Source organism: Oenanthe melanoleuca, chromosome 7 (genome assembly GCF_029582105.1).
Source record: "Oenanthe melanoleuca isolate GR-GAL-2019-014 chromosome 7, OMel1.0, whole genome shotgun sequence".
In the NCBI taxonomy this organism is placed as follows: Eukaryota; Metazoa; Chordata; class Aves; order Passeriformes; family Muscicapidae; genus Oenanthe; species Oenanthe melanoleuca.
In genome coordinates, this window is record NC_079341.1 from 651,552 (window position 1) to 672,278 (window position 20,727).

The 20,727-nt window shown below is 53.3% G+C and overlaps 1 protein-coding gene across 1 annotated transcript; it reads right to left on the bottom strand.

The window, feature by feature from the left end:
- Positions 1 to 1,070: 1,070 nt before the first annotated feature.
- Positions 1,071 to 19,944, bottom strand: LOC130255510 (uncharacterized). Its single transcript, XM_056496315.1, has 10 exons — positions 19,852 to 19,944; positions 16,712 to 16,899; positions 9,066 to 9,181; positions 6,701 to 6,790; positions 6,349 to 6,448; positions 6,099 to 6,241; positions 5,770 to 5,960; positions 5,349 to 5,458; positions 4,918 to 5,059; positions 1,071 to 4,544 (listed from the first exon to the last, which is right to left on the bottom strand). Exons 1-10 carry the CDS (start codon positions 19,890 to 19,892, stop codon positions 2,783 to 2,785), a joined length of 2,883 nt encoding a protein of 960 aa, XP_056352290.1. The 5' UTR covers positions 19,893 to 19,944; the 3' UTR covers positions 1,071 to 2,782.
- Positions 19,945 to 20,727: the final 783 nt, after the last annotated feature.

Below are 20,727 nucleotides of genomic sequence, written 5' to 3' on the forward strand. Positions count from 1 at the left end.
GGGAGCTGATGGAGAGAAGGGATGGTGGGTGGGGCTAATGAGAAGGTGAAGGGGCTGTGGGTGTGAAAGGGCTGTGGGCGGGTGGGTCGGGATGTGAGGATGTTGATGGGGAGATGGGGTCTGGACCTCGGGTGCCAAGGGCTCGAACAATCCACCTGGCGCTTTGCCAGTGATGCATACAGCGATCTGCCAGGTGCAGAACGGCTGGCAGGTAAGGGAAGAGGCTGGTAAGAGGCAAATCCTGCTACGTGGAGTAAGTATCATGCCAGTGGCCTCCCTCACGCAATGGCTCAGCTGTGAAAACTCCTCTTGCAAGTACAGGGACATCCACACATAAGCTGAAGGTACTCATCTCGACTGATGGGCCATAATTAATTCAATACGCTCACTTGGAGCCAGCTGCAACATCTCAGAAGCTGTCAAGGGTCCCCAGGTGTCCCACCATATTCTCCAGTGTAAAGCTCCCTGCCCAGGGGATGTTCCCACGTAGCTTCAGCAGAATATTAACTCTATGCACGCGGTGTTTGTTGGATGCTTTCCCACTCACTGGGCGTAGTCAGCAGTCACGACTCGGCAAGACACCGAGAGAACTCGAGTGACCTGACCCACCGGTAGGTCACTGAAATCTACAAAGTAGTGGTATTTTTTCTGCAGTCTGTATATCTGTCACTTTCTCTGCACCCTCCTATCTTTTCCCTCTCACGTTTACTGTTAAATAAGAATCCATACTATTGGCATTGGCACACAGTATCGTTTACGCCTTATTGCGGGCAGAGGCATCTGGTAATTTTTAATAGTTGGGCACTAACAACCACGTGTGTTAATGTCGGGTGTAACCCTGCGAGTCCCACAACCCCACTGTGCAGTTTGGAGGTGCAAAAGGGGGACACTGTCACATCTCTTTGCCGTGCGTGCCCACAATAGCTGGGGACAGTGACGAGTGTGTCGTGCACCTAGCACCAGGCCAGGCTTTTCCCAGCATTTGCTCACTCAAGGAGGAGATGGAGAGATGTGGTTTTGGGTCAATAAAAACATCAGCACTGTACAAAACAAATCGCTTTTAATACATCGCCAAACACAGGGGTGAGGCTCTGGACAGCTCTTTTTCTCCTCAGCACCTTCCAGCTGCCATCAGCAGCACAAAGGAATCATGGAGTGGAAAATGAGACGCTGCCACCAGAACAGACTTTATAGACAGAGAGAGATGAGACCCCAGTGACAGAGCACAGGGTGGTCTGCCATGGCCCCAGGCAGCAATGCCCCCAGTCCAAGACCCACGTCTTGCAGCACTAGGAGCCCCTAGCATGCCCCAGCACCTTCTCACGGGTGCCCAGAACAAGAGCCTGGTGAGCAGAGTCCATCCTGCTGCTTTTTGGACCCAGATCACTGCCAGTCAACTCCTTGCCTGGTCCTCGAAGGTGCTCCTCGAATCCACCTTGGAGTGGTCCAGCAGGTTTCAGCATCGCTCTGCTCCGAGCCTGCAGACAGGAGCTTGACCTTTCCCAGGCCCCATCAGCCGAGGCAGCGCTGGCCATGAAGGAAGAGAGCCACAGAGATGAGGCTGCTCCACACTGGACGCTGGGCTTGCTGCTGGCCCTGCGCTAATTACCTGATTTAATTTGCTCTGTAAATGTTTAACGCTGGTGAGCAAGGCAGATGTGATGCTCAGGGTGATGGGTGCATGAGGGGAAGGTGTGAATGGCCCCAAGCACTCTGATCTCTCTGACCCAACGTTGCAAGCCAGTGTAGTCTCAAATCATGCCCACCCTCCCCAGTCATTGCTTTTTTGTGGGTTTCCTTGATAGATCTGCAAGACATTGCTCCATGGGGAAAAAACAATTCGTTCACATCTTAGGTTACAGATATAGAAGAGGAAGAGAATTCACCAAAGTGGTTGTGCTGGGCTGCAGGACAGTGGTTTGAGGGCCACCAAGTGGGTTTGGAGAGACAGCCAGTGGTCACTGCATCACTCCCTGCCTTTCCTTCTCACTGTTTTGACAAAACAACAGGGGAACCCCCAATGTTCCTGTCCCATGGCACTGTGGAGCAGAGGAGATGAAGGCAAGGATGCGCCAGTGACAAACCAAAGGGGAGTTTTGGCTGGACCTTCCCCACCCTGCATCCCAGAAAGGTCACAATGGCTTGTTACCCACCTCTCATAAACTCCGCTGGAAGGGTGCTAGGAAGAGCCCAAATCTCCGAAGTACCTCCCACCACCACCTCCCACCGAGACCCTTCAATGCTGCTGAGCTACTTCAAGTGCTTGGTAACATTTTTTCTAAAGGATTTGGGTGGTCTCTGGAGGAGATGAAGAGCCCAAGGGGAAAAGAGGCTCAGGCAGGCAGAGATGACGGAGGGGACCAAAGAGCAACATGACAAGGGTGGCCCAACACCCTTGGAGATCAGGAGACCACGCTGTTCTGTTGAGAAACAGTTCAGTGCTATCTGCCTGTGAGGCAGCAGCTCTTATCTGCAAGAGGCTGCCCCAAGCACATGGACCCCAGCAGCCTGCAAGTCTCCCCAGTGGCACAGCTGCACCTCCCTGAAAGACGTCTCATGGAACAAGAAGTCCAAACCACTTCATCTTAGACTGCCTGACAGCATTGGAAGACAAAATCCTGAGAGATCAGGGAGCATGGGGCACCACTGGCAGGTATGAGAAGGGCTCACAGCTGCTGGTGGCTTTCCAAGACAGGGCTCCTGGTTCACAGCAAGCTACAAACCAAGCTGCCCACACCACCCTGGCAGACCCCTTGCTCTCTCCACAGGAGCCGGGCACCCCTCAGGTCCTGCAGCCCTCACACCTCACTTTGAGCTGGACCTCACAGGCACAGAGGGGCTGCCCAGCTGAGAAGGGAACTGATGGGCAGCCAGGGCCCTGCCTGGAGCTTGGGGGTGCTCCTGCACACACCTTCACAGGGAGAGCTGCTGAGCACCTTGAAACCGAGCCTGGGGAGGAGTAGGGTACCCCAGGGTGGCTCTCAGCAGGGCAAGGTAAAGCGCCTGGCTGCTGGGGAAGGGGTACTTCAGCAGCATCCCTCAGGAAGCTGCTCTCATGCCTAAAGAGGCTGTTTCCATACTGGCACTCGGGCAGCACAAAACAGTCCATCTGGAGTGCGCTGGGATCTGTGCTGAGGCTGGAGTGCGCTGGTCCTGCTCTGTGGCTCCTCTGAGGAGCTGCCCCAGGCTGCGGGAGCCACAGCTGTGAGAACCACTTGTCCTCTCGGAGCACTGCCTGCTCCTCTTCCCAGGAAAAGCTGGGCTCTACATGGGCTGCCAGGGGCTGTCTGGGGAAGTCGCCATGCCCTGGCAGTGTGCTGGCTCCTAAGGGTGCAGGGAAAGCAGCCTCCACATCACAAAGCTTCCCATCCCCAGAGAACAGGGAGTCATGCAAGCCCTGCGTAGGGCAAGGAATAGATTGGGAGGGGGGTGGCAACCACAGCTCGGTCCCTGGGGGGCTCTCAGGGCTGCCAGCTGATGGAGTTTGGGACTCCATGTGTGCTCCTGCAGCTTCCAGCCGTTTTGGAGCTATGGCCAGCCAAGCATCTGACGGGCAACTGGCTGGGTTTGCCTGGAGGGGGACATTGTGCCACAGAGTCACCAATGTGTTTGAGCCCACCAGCTGGCACCCAGGCTGGCTCTGAGCAGTAGGAGCAGTGTTATCTACAGGAGCAGAGCTCGCAGCTCCTGCTTGAATTGCTTGGTTTGCCAGCTGAAGTGCTGCAGAGGATGTGCTGCTAGAGATGGGGATACCCAGCCCAGTCCCTGCCACCAGCCTGGCTGGGTTAAACGGGACCTGCTGCTCTGGCTGGGCGGAGCTGCCCTCAGAGGCAATGGAGGCTACAGAGCCCACAGCCCCCTGGCCTCCCTGTGTGCCCACTGCCCGGGGCTGGGCTGGGGACGCTGAGCCAGCTGCCCGGCAGTGCTGGAAGTGAGCCACAACACTGTTTTCTTCATGGCAGGGTGGGAAATCCAGGCTCTTCCCAGCACCCTCCCTGAGGGTGCTGCTCCACATCATCTGCTCCACACAGGCTGTCACCTTGGTGGCCAGCCTCTGGCCGAACCCCTGAGCAGGCGGCTCCTGCTCTGCCTCCAGGCTGAGCAGAGCCTCCTCCCACTGCTGCAGCTCTGTGCTGTCCATGCCAAGGCTCGAGCAGACGTTTCCAGCCACCTCCCTCTTCTCAAAGAGCCTCTGGATGACCACCAAGAGGGGGTCACTGTCCACCTTGGCACTGCTGGCGTCCTCATACCGACTCAGCCCATCAGGCTCAGTGGGGAAACCTGGCAGGGAGAACTGAGGCACATTATCAGCGTGGCAATTGTAAATGGATGCATCCTGCCTCATCACAGCCCCAAGCAGAGAGTTGGGGTCTACCAAGTGCAGCTCTGGGTTGGAATTTGCTTGCACCTGCAACTCCTCCTTGGCTTGAAATGAGTCTAAGAACCCAGGAGCATAATTCCCATACAAGACTGCTTCCCCTGTGGCAAAGCTGAAAGGCAGCTGCAGGTTTCTCTTCCGGAGATGTTCCTCTCCTTCTTCATTCCTTCAGTGTGGAGGGAAAAAGGGATGGAAACAGCATGAGCAGCTCCTCCAGGCCAGGTAAAACCACCCTTCTGACAGCAAGGGGGGAACTCACAGCCCTACCCTGGCTCTTCTTGAGCGAAAGCGGGTCGGACCGGGCTGGCTACAAGAGGGCTCTGGGGAGCCCACAGGGAGGTCTGCATGGCTCAGGGAAGGGCTGCTGCTCCCAGGCAGGAGCATGTCCACAACCACCTTCCCAGAGCTGTTCCACTCACACTACAGGAGATGCTGCAAAGTGCCAACCCTTCCTACCCTTTCCTGCACCCTCATGGCCTCTGTGTGGCTCGGGCAGCCCCCCAGGCCCAGAGCAGCTGAAGGGGACCAGCAATACTCACGACAGGGCTCGCTGGCGGGCGATGATGCAGTCGGGCTTGTCCCCTTTGTACACCAGCCGTGCGTTGGCCTGCACCCACACCCAGCCGCCCCTCTTGGTCAGCAGCCGGAACACCGTCAGCCCGCTCTCCCCCGTCTTCATCACTGGCACAGGGACACAAGAGAAGCACCACTGACACAGCTCCTCCACGCAGGCAGACAAATGACACGTGCAAGATGCCATGAGGTTGAGCATCACCTCGTGGCCGTGCTACGGGGGCAGGAGATGCACAATGCTGTCTCTCTGCCAGCTCCTCGAGCTCATCAAGGAGGAAGAGCCTTTATTACAGCTACTCTAGCCCCGAGATAGACAGCACCAAGGAGTGATACTACAGCCATGCCAGAGCCTGGAGGGACCCCACAAACGCCTCCCCAGCAGCCCTTCAGCACTCACTTCTCACATGGTGCTCTGCGCAGTGCATCATGTCGGCTGCGTGCACAAACTGGTATCCGGACCCCCTCCTGCACAGCTCCACCTCCGTGTATCCCAGGACAACCTTCCCCCTGGAAACAGCATACGAGCACAGTGACACCAGGGATGCAGCCCCCACAGTTGCACCCCACTGGCTGGACCCCCACTTTGAGTGGTGCAACTCTTCACCCTGGGCTGAGCTGCATCCCCTGTTCCTCAAACCACAGCAGACAAGAAATGCTGGTCCCCTATCAACCTGCTCCCCGTGGTATTCTGGGCCTGCAGCAGAGGGACAAAAGTATCAGGCCACGGGAGCTGGGTCAGGTGTTCTCTGTCCCCACCTGGTCTAGTTTTCTGTCCAGCACCAGGGATTTTGCCATGGGGAAAGTGAGAGATGCCTTACCGGGAATCACAGGCCATGGGAGTGAAGTCCAGCTTGTGCTTTGTCTGGAAGATCAGCGTTTTGGTCCTGAGTTCCAGGATGGAGAGAGGCTGGAGGAGTGTGGCAATGGCAAAAAGAGCAACTGGGGACTTGTCTGCTGTTGACTTTTGCTGCCCAAGAAGGAACTTCAGGCGCCCATGGAAATTCAAGGCCTTACAGGGATTAGAAAACATGGGTGTGAAGGAACAGGGTGGTGGGAACTGGCTGTGCTCTCATCCCTGTGGGACACAAGTGGCTCTGGGGGAACACCCTGTGGGCATAGGGGGAGCAGAGGGGTGTCCCAGCATTACCAGGAATCCCGAAGAGTTATCCAGCAGGCAGCGGAAGCGGCAGGTGAAGCTCCTCTCCATGAAGGATTGCTTCTCAGCACGGAGGTGCTGGGGGCTGGATGTGGCACCGTGTCCCGCCAGCAGCGGCTGCTCAGGGGGAAAGGCTGGAAAAGCAAAGGGAAAAGGAAGCTTTCCAAGCCCTGCTGCACACCCTGAGCTCATGGCTCAGAGCTGCTCAAGTGAACCCTGCAGGGATCACCCTGGCACTCACTGTCAGCAGTGTGCAGGGGGCTCCTGTGCAGCTGGCAGCGGAAGGCAGCCCTGTCGTCCGCATGGATCAGCTCATACACGCTCTGGTAGATGAGATCCGACTGGAATGACATAAGAGAACAGTGTCTGCTCCTGGACAGCCTGGCAGAGGTGTCGGGAGGAGGACACAGCAGAAGGTTTCCCTTCCTGGGCACTAAAAGTGCAGGAATTGAGTGTAAGGAACAGGTAAACTCCAGTTCCTTCCCCTACCACAGGAGCTGCTGCCCTTTGGGAAGCTTTGCACCCCATCTTCACCTCCTTCCCAGACCAGGACTGCATCCATCTGTTTCCAACCAGGAAAACACAGTGCTCACCTGGTGGAAGCCCAGGTAGTCCTGCACAGTAGGGGAGATGTAGAAGATGTAGCCATCTCCAGTCACAGCGATGACAAATCCATTGAGTGCCTGAAAGCAAAAGTTCAGTCCAAAGTTACTCTCCCCAGCATCAATCCAGCTACTGAACAATGAAATCCCCTAGCTGTTTCTTTAGCATCCATGGACAGGAAAGGACCTTCTTCCTCAACTAGGAGCCCCACAAAGGACAGCACCTGGTAACCATGCAAGACTCAATTCTGTGGAGTTTTTTGTTCCTAGCATGAGCAATGATCTAATCTGGATCCAAACGTCCCATGAAAGCCCCTCACACTGCAGGGCAGCTCCTGCAACAGGAGGGACCAGCTAAGGAGAGGTCTCTTGGAGGATCTGGAGTTGGTTTCCTCCTTTCCAGCTGGGAACAGCTACACTCTCCTGGGCCTCTGCTTTGGGACACAATGATCCTTGTAAGTCCCTTCCAGCTCTGGATATTCTGTGATTCTGGTGACCATTTCAGGCTGATTTTCCCCACTAGTTACAGCACTAGACAGTAACTCATGCCCCTGCTCTTGACTGTGATATGTTTAATTTATTAGTGAATAGAAGAGAAATTAGGAAAAGAACACCTTAAATGGAAGCCTGGAATACAAATCCAGCTTGCTGAGGGACCAATCCCTTCCTTCGTGTGCTGCAGGCCCCTGAGGGACCTCAAGTCAGAGATTTCTGCAAATCACAGTATATGCTTAAAATTATCTTTGTGGGGAAGAAAAAAAGCCACCAGACAGCTCAGTGGGGAGATTTCTGCCACAGTAACACCTCATAAGCTCTCCAGATGCCTTCAATAATCTCAGCCTGCCAATGCTCTGGGGCTCAACAAATTGCCATCATATGGTCTGAGTCCAAAGCCCTGAGGAGTGCTCAGGAGCAGCTCCATGCTGGGGCTGTCACGGGCTCCCTCCTGGTATCCAGCTGCTCTTCCCTGACTGGCACACTCGCACACAGCTGGGACAGTGGGGGACCTTGTGTGGTCCGGGACTCGCTGCCAAAAGTCACACTGAGCTCCCAGGAGTCACTGCCTTGCCAAAATCCCACATGGAGGTTCTTGCTGGGGGTCTGCTCACACTGCCTGCTGCCTGGAGAGCTCTGCAGGAGCAGGGCTGAAGTGACCAAAGTCAGGCTCAAGCAGAGCCAAGCATCCATCTGCTGGTATTTGGAGAGGTGGGAGGACTGAAGGCCCAGAAATCCTACAAGAGAGCTGGAGAGAGCATGGAAGGACAGGACAAGGGAGCTTCATGCTGCCAGAGGGCAGGGATGGATGGGATATTGGGAAGGAATTGTTCCCTGTGAGGGTGGGCAGGCACAGGGTGCCCAGAGAAGCTGTGGCTGCCCCTGGATCCCTGGAAGTGTCCCAGGCCAGCTTGGATATGGGGCTTGGAGCACTCTGGGATAGGGAAGGTTTCCCTGCCCATGGCAGCTCATCACAAGATGAACTCTAAGGTCCCTTCCCACCCAAACCATTCCAGGATTCTGGGAAAACCCAAGCACAGGAGATGCCAAGAACACGGAACGATTGAAGCTCTTGCACAGACTCGCCCTGGAGCCCCAGGGAGCAGCATGTTCCTCAGCTGACGTGCTCAGATGCTTGTTCAGCAGTCAGTCTTTCCATGCCAGTCCCTTCCAGCTCACATTTATAATGGTAGCCCAAACCAACAGCATTGTGGGAGGCTGATTCACCAGCTCCTCCTGCTCTGAGCTTCACTGTCAGCTGTTTCATAAGAAACAAGAAAAGTGGATTTTCTACAAAGCAAAGCTCTCATTTCCCACTTTTTTTGTGCACCACTGTTTTCCAACATCCAACTGCTCTTCTTTTCTTCCCCACAACCTACAAAGTGAAGCTGGGCTTTTCCCACACCAGGCAGGCTGTGAACTCATCCCTATGGAGCCCATGCAATGCCCCAGGAGAGCAATGAGTTCCTAGGGGATGTTTTGTCCCACAGCTCTCAGCATTCTCCTCTTGGCCTGCTAAGGATAAGGAACCAACCCAGCACCCTGAGAACTACTCAGGGACCAATCCCTACACCACCATTTGATATCTCTGAACCTCTTGGTTGGGATGGAGCCTGTGTCCATGAGCTGTAACATAATCAAAGGGGCAGCAAATTGGAGTAGGATGAGAGGGAATGGTGGGAATGGGGATCTGGACATGTCCCAGCCAGGCAGTGTCACTGGTCTCTGTCCCCAGGAACTCAGTGCCTGCAGGAATCACAGCAAAGCAGCTCTGGGCAAGGCAGGGTCTCCTCTTGCTCCACAAATGGGACCACAAGCTCCAGAGCTGCTTGGGGAGACCTCAAATGACCAAGGGCCATACCTGGAGCAGCAGCTCCCCCTCAGGAAACAGCTCCCTGTCACCCTGTGGCTCCGTCCATCTGTCCCCTCCTGGGGCTCTGAGCTGATCCACGCAGTTGCCAACCTTTGGAGCTGCAGCTGCAAGTGAGAAGGCAAGACATCAGTGTGGAAGGGGCAAGCCAGGAGCATGCTGCTCCTCCTCCCTACCCCAGGGCTGCTCATGCAGCTACTGGATGCCCATGGACCCAGCATGGAGGAAGGTGAGACCATCAGTGGGAACTGGCACAGAGCCCGCTTACAGAGCCATGCCCAGCTTACCCAGGGCTTCCTCCACGAGATTCTTTTCTCCTGCTTGATCCCATTTCTGGGAAACCTCACTCCTGCCAGGATGTGAGGCAGAGATGCAAAGGACAGAGGGGGGTTGAGTGCTTCTGGGCTGCCCAGGCTGGGGAACACCACCCAACACAGCCAGGAGGCTTCTGGTTAGAGCCTGGCAGAGCTGGAGTTGGCTTCCAGCCATTCATTCCACTGGGTGCTCTGTCTGCTCTGCTGCCCTTCAGGGTTGGAGAAAGACACAGGTGAACCTTCCCAAAGCACCTGAGATGCCATCAAAGCACCCATACTTGTGCTCTCCATTCCACCTTTGGCTGCTTGGAAGTAGATCAAGAGCTGGTGGCTGTGGCACTCCCGGTGACACCTGAGAGCTTTCGGCCCCCAAGACTTGCTGCCATGACCTTCCCCAGGCTGATTGAGGAACTGCCTCATGCTTCAGGACTGGTTGCCTTCAAAGCAACACCCCTGGGTGCAGCGAGCATGAAACCTCCTGCTGCCCTGCTCATGGGACCTCGAGCTTTGCGGGACTCCCACAGAGCCGGTTGTTCAGGGACAGGAATGAGGACAGAGGCTCCCAGGGACATTCCTAGCATGATCCTTTAGCTGCTGATTATCACTGACAAAACTCAATCCAAGCTTAGCTGCCAGCAAAAGGATGGTTTAAGGCATACTTTTGTACCAGCTCACCAAAAAAAAAACAAAAAACAAAACCCCAAAAAAACCCAAAACAAAACCAAAAAAAAACCAGAAAAGCTCAAAGCAGCTCCCATGTAGGAACCACCCCACCTCTGCCACCATCTCCAGCTCCTGCAGTTCCCTGAGGTCCGACAGAGCTCACATAGCCTGTGTAATTCACATCCCAGCAGAGAGCACTGCCAGCCCCCTCTCAGCTCTGGGTGTCAGGTAGTGTTGGATCCAAAGTGAAAAGATCCTCTGAATGTTGGAAATGAGGAAGAACTTCAAACTATCCCACATCTGACCACACATTTAATTTTCTCCATGGCAGCAGCTCTCACTTCTCCACTGAAATGTTTTCAAAGTTTGTTTGGTTTCTTCCCTGGTAACACCAAGTTCAAAGCCAAAGCAATTTGGAATCTAAAGAAGTTTCACGTGCAACTGCTGATCTGGGACATTTTGCTCTGCAGCAAACCATCAATATGCAAAAGCATTTCCCCTGATGGACTGGCATGTTTGAATTCAAAACAAATTTGGAGTCAAAGCATCCCTGGGATGTATTTACACCTGGAGCCCGTGTGCCAACAAGCACCCACCCACAAAGGCTGTCAGCAGCTAGGGCATGGATGCAGCAGGGTTAGGGTAATATGCAGGTCTTGCATAAGGTGACACAAATAGCAGTGCTCCAGAGGGTGCAGAGCCAGCCTCCACCTCCATCGCTGGAAGAGCTGGGATACTTCTTCCTCCCCCAAACTCCTTGGAGATACTCAGGCAACATCTCCACCTTCTCCACCAGCCACAGCTTCTGCTCTTTTCCATCCTCTGCTGTCAGACCAGCCTGCTCAGGGGAAGTGAGGCCTCTAGGAAAGGTTGGAAAAGATGAGATTCAGCAGGGAGACACCAAGCAAAAAGCTTCCTCATGTGACTGCCGTGTGATCCCCAAGGAAAAGCATCCCATCTGGACCACATGGCTTCAATTTGCACTTCATGGAGCACAATATTTTCAAAATGAAACATCGATTCTCATTTAAAATTTGATTTCTTTTGAAGGGCTGACTGGTCTCTAAAGCATTCAAATGAGGCAGGCTGGCAGAGGATTTCAGAAAGAAACAAGTTCTTCCAAAATACAGCTCCAAAAGGGCACAGAACTTTTTGAGAGCATGTGCATCCTGAGAGCATCCGGTCTCCAGCTCTCTTCCAGTGTCCACCAGCAGCATCTGCAGGGAGAGCTGCTGTGGCTTTCAGAGTCCAGCAGGAAGTACCCATTTTGTGTTTTCCAGCAAAATTTCTTCATCTCTCCCACTGATCTTAGCAAGGGGCTTTTAATCTCCCACCAAAGGTGTTCATTTCCCTTTCTCTCAAACACAGAGTAGTCCATTTCTGCGCAGCTGAGCTCAAAAATCCTCCAGAATCTGTCTCCCATGGGACACACCTGACCTGGGGAGAAGGTCTGGAGCGTGGAGAGGGGAGGAAGCTCAGAGATGCTGTCTGCCACCAAAGTACTCGTGGTGTGGAGTGGCTGGTGCTCACATCCAGCCCAGTCCTCTCCATCCTGTGGTGTTCCTGTGGCTCCCCCCCTCCAAACAGGTCTCTGAACTCATCTTTACTCAAACTGCCAAGAACCATCAGAATTGGGAGCAATACCCAGAGAAACCCAAGCACTTCCAACAGAGGACTCCAGGCCCATGCAACCACCAGGGGTACAGAGGCCATTCCCAGTCACTTTTTGACTTGGAAAGGAAAACCCAACATTTTAATCATATCCCAGCCCATTTACAACACAGACACCTCGTGGGAGGGAGGGATCACTCCTGAAACATCCCCCTTGCTTGAGACAAGATGAGGAGACAGCACCCTCTGGAATCCCACCCAGAGCCAAGGATGGCTGCTGAAGCCATGACTCCAGTGGCTTAAGATGGACTGGAAACAGTTGCTGGAAGGAGGCAGAGACCCCCACTGGCTGCCACGTGGGACAAAGCAGGTGATGAGCCATATTAAAAGCTGGCTAATTCATCCCATTTAACACACTCCTTCTAATGGAGCCCTTGAGACTCCCACACAAAGAAGCTGAGACCACGAATTAATGGGATTAAAGGAAACAGGCCTAATGTTAAGCTACAATATACCCACAACCACAGAAGTAAATGGGTAAAAGGACAATGCACTTTTGCTGTTTGTGCCCAGTTTTTCCAAACTCCTGCAGTACATCATGGACAATTAGTGGGAATTAACATGTGGATGTGCTTAGGGACATGGGTTAGTAGTGGGCATGGCATTGCTGGGTTAATGGTTGGACTTGATGATGTAGGGGTCTCTTCCAAGCTTAATGATTCCATAATTCTATGAAAAAGACCACAGCAAAAGCCATCTGCAGCTACCAGGTAAGATCCAGTCATCTATTGGAGCAGTGTGGTGATCACTTACATTTTCAAAGTTTTGGGACAGAGGCTGTGTATAATTTTTAAGACAGGAGGGGGAAATCCAGCTCTGTCCTGAACCCCAACATCAGCCAGAGCACTGCAGGTTTCCTGCTGCTGCTGTGATCCTCAAAGACTGCTGGGTTTTCCCTCAGCCAGGGAAGATGCCAGACAGGATCAGCAGAGTTTCCGGCATCAGTGAATCAGGATGTGCCCCATACAGCCCCAGAGCATCCCCCTATGGGTGGCTTTCTTGCCTCTGCAAGGAGGTTCCTAAGCCCTGCAACAGGGGAAAAACTTCCAGCAGGAGGAAGAAGGAAAAAAGACCAAAGACACCTAATCTCTTCACTTTTTTTGCCCATCACATTCCCAAAGGAAAACATGGCCAGGCAGCCATGGGAACTAAAACACATCCCTTGCCTCTGGCACAGATTTGGATTTGGCACTGAAAATAAAAGGCTATTGGTAACAGCCCCAGAGCCAGATCTGCTCTCACAGACTGGGTTACACTGGGGGGAGTTGACAAGCGTCATGCACAGCAAACACTTCTCTTTGAACAGGCTCCAGAGGTGCCTGGCATCCAAAAACACAGAGCTCCCAGCTCTTCCAGCAACACCAAGCCATGCACAACCATTTTCCTCTTGGATCCGATCCCAAGCCCTGTCAAATTAGCACCAACCTTTGCCTCAGCTGTTTAACAGAGGCATGGTGCCAAGCAGAGCAGGCTCGTGCCATCCAAGTGAAACAGACAAATGCCAAGCCCACAGATTATAAACTATTAGGAAAAGTCACTTGGCGTTTTCCGAGGAGCACAGAAATGCCCTGGGGAGTGCTGGCATCCCCAAGTCCACACCACCTCTCCAATCTGCTGCTGCAACCCTTCATCCCACACAGTCCTGCAGGATCTTGCCCAGGGACAGATTTGAGCTTGACTCCTTTCATTGTCTCAGTTACTTCAGGCCCAGACTCCTGCAGCTCTGGCCCATGGTAACAACAAACAATGAGGAATAAAAAAGCTAATTTAGTGCTGGTGGCAGTGAGATTACCCAGGAAGACCTGCTGCCAGCTGCAGAGGAGCACTGGGGAGGTAACTGGTGAGACCTCCTAAGCCCAGCCCCTACCCCAGCCAGGTCAGCTGGATGGAGAGGTAGCCCATGGTTCACTGTTTGCTAGGAGCTGTTAGATATCTCAAGCTTTGCCAGACTCCAGAGTGTGGTCTCACACCACGAGAGGGTTTTCCATGAGTTCTAAAAGAGGTGGGGTTAGGCTGGATGTTGGGAAAGAATTCTTCCCTGTGGCAGGGGGAGGTCCTGGCGCAGATTATCAGAGTAGCTGTGGGTGCCCCATCCCTGGATGAGTTCCAGGCCAGGTTGGACATTGAGGCTTGGAGCACTCTGAGATAGTGGAAGGTGTCCCTGCCCGTGCCAGGGGGTGGCACTGGATGAACCTCCTTCCAACCCAAACCAGTCTGGGACTTTGTGATCCACTCTCTTGCAGACCTCCCTGCCTGATGGCCTAGGAAGAAGGCATGGCAGCACGTTCCCTAATCACACACTCTGCACCTCAGAGAACATTTTAAGCCTCATTTTCTTGCTCACCCTTGGCAGGGTCACATCTGCCACCCTAACATCTGATTCCTTTGTTACAGGAACCATAGGAAACAAACCCTAGCACAGCTCTCCAGCTAGCTGGAAATCTTCCAAGCCACTCAGCACTAAAATATGTGGAGGCCAGTGGGCCTACTAGAAAACAGTCCACAGTGCCCCCTCCAGAGCCATCCAAGCTTTCATAAGGTCTTCTTCTTTGTAACAACTGGGGTTCCCGTCACATCACAGAGAGCCCAGAGCATCATGGCAGTCAGCAACATAGACACAAGCTTTTCTCCTTGGGCACTTGCTCTCAAAGAGACAGGGATCAGCAAAGTCACTCCAGATTTGTCTGGAAGACTGTCAGACACAGGTCCAAGTAGCAACCACTGCAAATTGGTTTGCAGACAGAGCTCAGCACAAGTCTGGCAGTGAAGTTCAGTCACTATTTATGAGTGACAAAACCTTTAAAGTGCCTTTAAGGCAGGCTGTGATAGCACCAGAGTTCTACCCAGTACTGCTTACAGGCTGAGCCTGATGGGCAAAGCTTGAGGAGACCAAGCCCTGAGCCCCCTGATTTTGCACATGGAAGACTGAGATCCCAGGCAGCAGAGAGCTGTGCAAAACCTGCAGCCCTGGGGCACAGGGGACGTGCAGATGTGCACACCCTGAATCAGCCCATGGAGGCACAGAGGGAGCTCCAAGAGTTTCCCTGTCTAGGCTCGAAGCTTGGCATTTCCAGCAAAAAACCCTGACTAATTAATCTGGTTTCTCGTCAAAACACAGAGAAGATCACTTAAAAGCAAAGCAGATTCAAAGGATGGTGCAGTGAGTCACCACCCTGCCATGGAGGCCAGGATCCCATGCAGATGACAAGTCCCTCTCTTCATATCCACTGTGGAAGCAGGTACTGATACCAGCACCCAAACCACTGTGGTTGTCCCCTGCTCTGTCCCACCCCAAACACTGCCCCAGACCCTGATGCCTGGCTTCCTACACCCCATTGAACAGGTCTGTTCCCAAGGCAGAGGCACACAGTACCCACACCTCTGAAATACTGCAGAAGGTGGCAAAGGCTGGAAGCCTCTTCTCAGATTTCTTCTGGTGTTAGCAGCCAGACAAGATGCAGACAACACTGGGAAGCTCCACTCTAGGGCTGGAGAAATGCAGCACAAGGGAAAAAGGAGCCTCAGGTCATCACCCTGAGCCCACTGTGCAATTGGTCTCTCAATTGCCTGGAGATAAGGCAATTACCACTCTATCAAAACATCCACCTCTCCTGCCTGGAGACAAAGCAAGGCTTGGGCTGTGGATGGTGAGGACAGGGATGCTCACCAGTTGAAGGCATGCTCTCCTGCTGCAGGAGATGAGCCTGCACAAAGCACAGGACAGCAAACCTGAGACAGAAAGCAGAGTACAAGGGGTGCTAGCATGTGCCCCCAAAATGCCCAACAGGACACACCAGCAGCAGGCTGCAGTGACCTGCAGCTGGCACGGGTCTTCATCAGGCACGCCTGAGACTCAGGCCGACACTGATGAGTCTGGGATGATCTGAAATCAAACAAGATAAACTTCAGGGCAGAGCAAGGGGAAGAAGCTGGAAATCACAGGCAAGTGGCCAGATGGGAATAATTGGCCTGGCAGAACAGGGCTTCAGAACCCCTGCAATGCCAAATGCTTTTCCAGATCAGCTCAGGCTGGGAAGCACACGCTGAGCACATCCAGCACTGAGCACATCCAGTGAGAACCAGCTCCTGCTCAGAGGCACAGGTCCTATCTGGAGAGTCTGGCACAGGAGTCTCCTCCTGGAGCCCAGCAGCCCAGATGGAGAGGGCCCTGGGAGAACCTAGAGGAGTGGACATGAGGGAAAAGCCAAGGGAGCCAAGTTTATCCAGTCTGCGGTGGGGAGAAGACACAATAGGAGCCTCTAAATATAAAAAGCTGCTGCTGCCTTCCTGCCCCACATGCTCTGCCTTCCCTAGGGTCCATCACACATTCCATCAGGCCCAAGTCACTGGAGAGGGAACACGTCCTGGTGACTTGTGAGAATGTGGTGACCCCCCCAGCCAGGCTCTGCACCAAATATAATGTTAGAATTCATTAAACATACTGTAATTGCAGTAATATTAATAAAGGGTTGAAGAAGAATAGGAAGGGAAGAAATAGGATATGGAAGAAAAGTAAGAATACCAAATATGGAATAAATAAGGAAATACAGACCATGAAATATAATAAAAGGGAACATACAACATGTATTATATTATGAACTATTAACTTAATTTTAAATTGCCATTCCAGTTAGATGAGAGCAATGTTGCTGCTCAACAAGACACACAGCTTTACCCACCTCTCTCTTCTTCTCCGCAGGGTACTGGGAGTGTGACACAGGAAGGGTTTTGGACATAAAGGATGGCTGCTAATGAGATGGAGGAACTTTGCAGAAGGTCTCAGCCACTGGGCAGACCCCTAAGCTGCTCCCTCTATCCATGGTGACATTTTCCTGCCAGTATCCATATCCAAGGGCCTGGTCCCACAAGTCACCATCATGCTCCTTTTAGGAAACACAACTTCCCATCCCAAAGTTTGGGGTGGGACACAAGCTGTGCAGCAGGGATTGATTCCAGGGGCTTTTTCCCCCTCCCAGCACGGACACTCACCCCTCAGATAGTTCTTCACCTTCAGGTAGCCCACGGTCAGGCGGAGGATGGAGAGTTTATCCAGCCTGGAGCGCACATCCTCAGGGAAGGGCAGCAGCCCCGTCAGCGTGTTCAGCTCCTGGTTCAGCCGGTCCCGGTGCCGCTTGGAGGGGTTGGACTTCACACCCTCGGCTGGGGGTGGTTTGGGGCTGGAAGAGGCAGAGGAGAGGTTGATCAAACTGGGATTGTCCATTTTCAAACCCAGCACTGGCTTTGGTGCAACTACAAGAGTGACATGGTTAAGATTTTTACATACACACCCTGTCCCTCTTAGAAATCATAGAATCATGGACTGGTTTGGGTTGGAAGAGACCTTAAAGCCCATCTTGTTCCACCCCCTGCCATGGGCAGGGACACCTTCCACTATCCCAGGTTGCTACAAGCCCTGAACACTCCCAGGGATGGGGCAGCCATAGGGCAGAATGAGATGAGCCTTAAGGTCCCTTCCAACCCAAACCATTCTGGGATTCTATGACTTAAACAAAGGGATATCTCATAGGGTGGTGTAGGGCACTGCACTTTGAAAAGAGCCTCTCTTAAAAAAAAAAAAAAAAAAAAAAAAAAAAAATTATGTAAAAAGTTTTGTTCTCTTCCAATATTCTGATTTCTGACCCTTTCAGATGGGCATTTCCAAATTAAACCAGCATTTGATGCCAAGCTCAGGCCCTGGGGGCAACTCTCAACCTGCAGAAGGAACAGTGTCCAGGAAAGCAGCCTGAAGCCTACACAAGGTCCCATTTCTGTGAGCTGCAGTTATTTCACCCACTCCAGTCGAAACACCAGCACAGCAGTAAGAGCTCAGTTAATTACTAATAATTCCTGGATGTCACCCTGTGTCCTTTCTTTTAATGACAGTCTGAATTTCGTAGCTCAAAGACAAACCCTTCAGTCCCCTTCAGCTCTGTATCTCACTTGGCTGCATCCCCCAACAGGCATCTCGTTTGTTTGATGTGATTTGTCTAACCACAAACTCCCTCTCTGCAGGCATCCTCGCTTCAGGAGGGAGCTTTGGATAACAGGATCTGCCAGTGTTTAGCAGCAATTGAAGCTCTCTCCTCTACCACCACTCTCCAATCTCATCTGGCAGGACTGCTCGCATGTGTGACACAGGAGGAAATGAGCATTAAATGCACTGAGGTGCCTGTTGAATTTGTAGCTCAGACAGAGGCTGAGGGGTCTTTTAAGGCTGAGTGGAAAATTGCAGCTGAAGCCTGGCTTGTAAGAGCAGCATCAGGAGGGCTATGCCCTCTCACAGGGAGGCTGGCACAACCCAGCTCCAAACTAGTCCACACAACCTGGGTAAAACACACTGGCAACAGGGCTTTTACTAAGTTTAAACAACTCTTGAAATCACAGTCATACACCAGGAAGGAGAAAAATTAGAATAGTTTTTCTTTGATTTAAAAAAAAAAAAAAAAGTGGGGGGGGGTGAAGAAAATTTGTCTGAGATTCCTCAGATATCCTTTAAAGTCTTCTGGCCACTCACCATCCAAACAGACAGAAGGAAGAGAAAATGAGATTGTAGATAAGCACTGCAGTAGGTAAAACACTGAGGTATAACAGAATCACTGGGACAGCCTGGCCAAACACTGAAAATCCTCTGGCTGGAGCACACAGGATGACACAGCCAGCAGCAAGTCACCCCACAGCCCAAGGAGGACACCCCAACACCTCTGTTCCTGCATGTCCCAGCTGCAGCACGCAGGGTGCTATGTGGCCAGCCTCGACAGGGGGGATGCCAGTGAGGAAAATGCCTCATGGAAACAGTGAAGCTTGCTCTAGATGTTTAAAACCTGTTCCAATTCCCTTCCCTTTGGCTGAGTGGTTAGGAAGCACACTGTGCCATGGGCTTCGTGGTGAAGCTGGTGGTCCCCGTGCCAAGGGAAAGCTCAGCTCCTAGCGGGGCTAAGGCTGTGCTGCTGCTGCTGGGGTTTGTTTTTCCCCAGCTGCTCTTTGAACAGGAGCCCTACAGGAAGTGTATCTCTTCTGCAAGCTGGCAAGTATCAGGAAGACTATTCCTGACAGTGGAATTTGCCTGAATTGATCTATTGTCTCCTAATTCTTGTTAATAGTGTTTTCTTAGTAAAGTAAAAAGCCGTGAGCAAACTGCGAAGAGGCAGGAGAAGCCGCTCGGCCCATCCTCCCCGTCCCCTCTGGCTAGCTGCACATCCCACTGCCACCAGCCCTGCTCTGCCTGTCCTCTCCCAGCAGGATCCTGCCCTGAGATCTGACCCATCAGAGAAAAAGAATCTCTTCCCATTCCCAAGGTTGGCCCAGGGGAACGAGGATCCCTCTGCTCCAAAGAGACACCTTCTCCTGCACCCTGAGCCACACCAATCTAGCCCAAACTCTCAGGCTGGTATGCCAGAGGGCTGGAATCACCGCTCCAGGATGAACAGGAGACAGGCTTGTGGCAAAACAACTATCCTTCGTGTTTCCAAAACAAGGCTCTCAAACGAATACCCAAGAAAGGCTCGGGATCACCTCACCACAGGCTGAAAGTGTTGATGCTCCCTCCTTCATCCCGGACTTGGACTCAGCTAAACCACGTCCTCGCCCACAGCCTCCCAGAAACAGATATCCACTTTAGTTCCTATACACCTGGAAAAGCTGAAGTTAAACAGGCTGGTGGGACTCGGAAACTGGGGAAGGCAGGAAGGAGGCAGGACACACCGGGGGCACACCGAGGGGGATGTTATGCAGCAGCTACTGAGCAGCGTGGTGATTAATGATTAAGGAATCGAGATGTTTTGGTAATTATTAATCGCCGTATGTTTGATTTAGGCGGGCACCAAAACACAGCCCGCAAATCGCTGCTGAGCAGCTCAGCTCAAACTCTCCGGCGAGCTTCCTCACCGGGATGCAGGACAAGCATCTTTGGGATTTCTGTTCTCCCACCAGCGTGACAGAGCCGACACAGCGTTAGCTCCAATTAACCCTGATTAAAACCGAGCAACCCAAGCATTCCGCTCCCTTTCGCTCCCCCAGCGCTCGCACCAGAGCGGCTCCAAGCGCTTCCCCAGAACCAGCTGGGCTCCCGCTGCCCGGCTTTCGCTCGCCCTGCCCGGGGTGACCGGGGGGAGCCCCGTCGCTGCACCCACCTCCTGGGCACCGGCTTCTTCCTCTTCCTGCCGGCGTACATCCCGGGCAGAGGCAGCGCGCACCGCAGCGGCGGCACCGGCACCGCGCCCGGAGCGGGGCTGCGGGGCAGCGGGGCACCGGCCACGCCCCGGCCACGCCCTTGGGTGGCCACCGAGCCCGGGGGACACTGGCCACGCCCCCGGGACACCAAATCCTGGGAACCGCCTCGTCCGTGGGGCGCCCTCCGCAGCGGACGCTAAATCCTGGGAAACGCTGTGCCCGTGGATCACGGTCCCCAGGTGACACCCTACTGGGAACGCTGAGCCCCAAGGGCCAGCCTCAGAAGGGGACACCCAATCCTAGGGAACGCTGTGCCCATGGGACACCATCCGCAGAGGAGACCAAATCCTAGGAAACACCATGCACCTGGGCCACAATCCTCAGAGGACATTAAATCCTGGAAAACACCGTGTCCACAAGCCGTTCTTCTCAGGAGCCACCAAATTCCCAAGGGCCACCAAATCCTGGGAAACACCATGACTCTAGACCACCATCCTATGTACAGATGACACTGAATCCTGAGAAACTTATTGGTGGGCCACGATCCTCAGGGAACGTTGGGTTGTGGGAAACACCGTGTCCATGGGCCACCATTCCAGAGCCTGATATCCTCGCTGGTGCCCCTTCAGGAAAAGCCAGCCTGCTCCCTCTCACTTTGCCTTTCTCTGAGTTAATGCTGCCCAAAGCTTTTGCCCTTCCTCAAAAACCAGCTCCAGCTGCTGTGGTGAGGCCCTGGCACGGGTTGGCCAGGAAAGCTGTGGTAGCCCATTCCTGGAAGGGCTAAAGCCCAGGATGGACAGGGCTTGGAGCATCCAACTGATCTGGCTGCAGGCAAA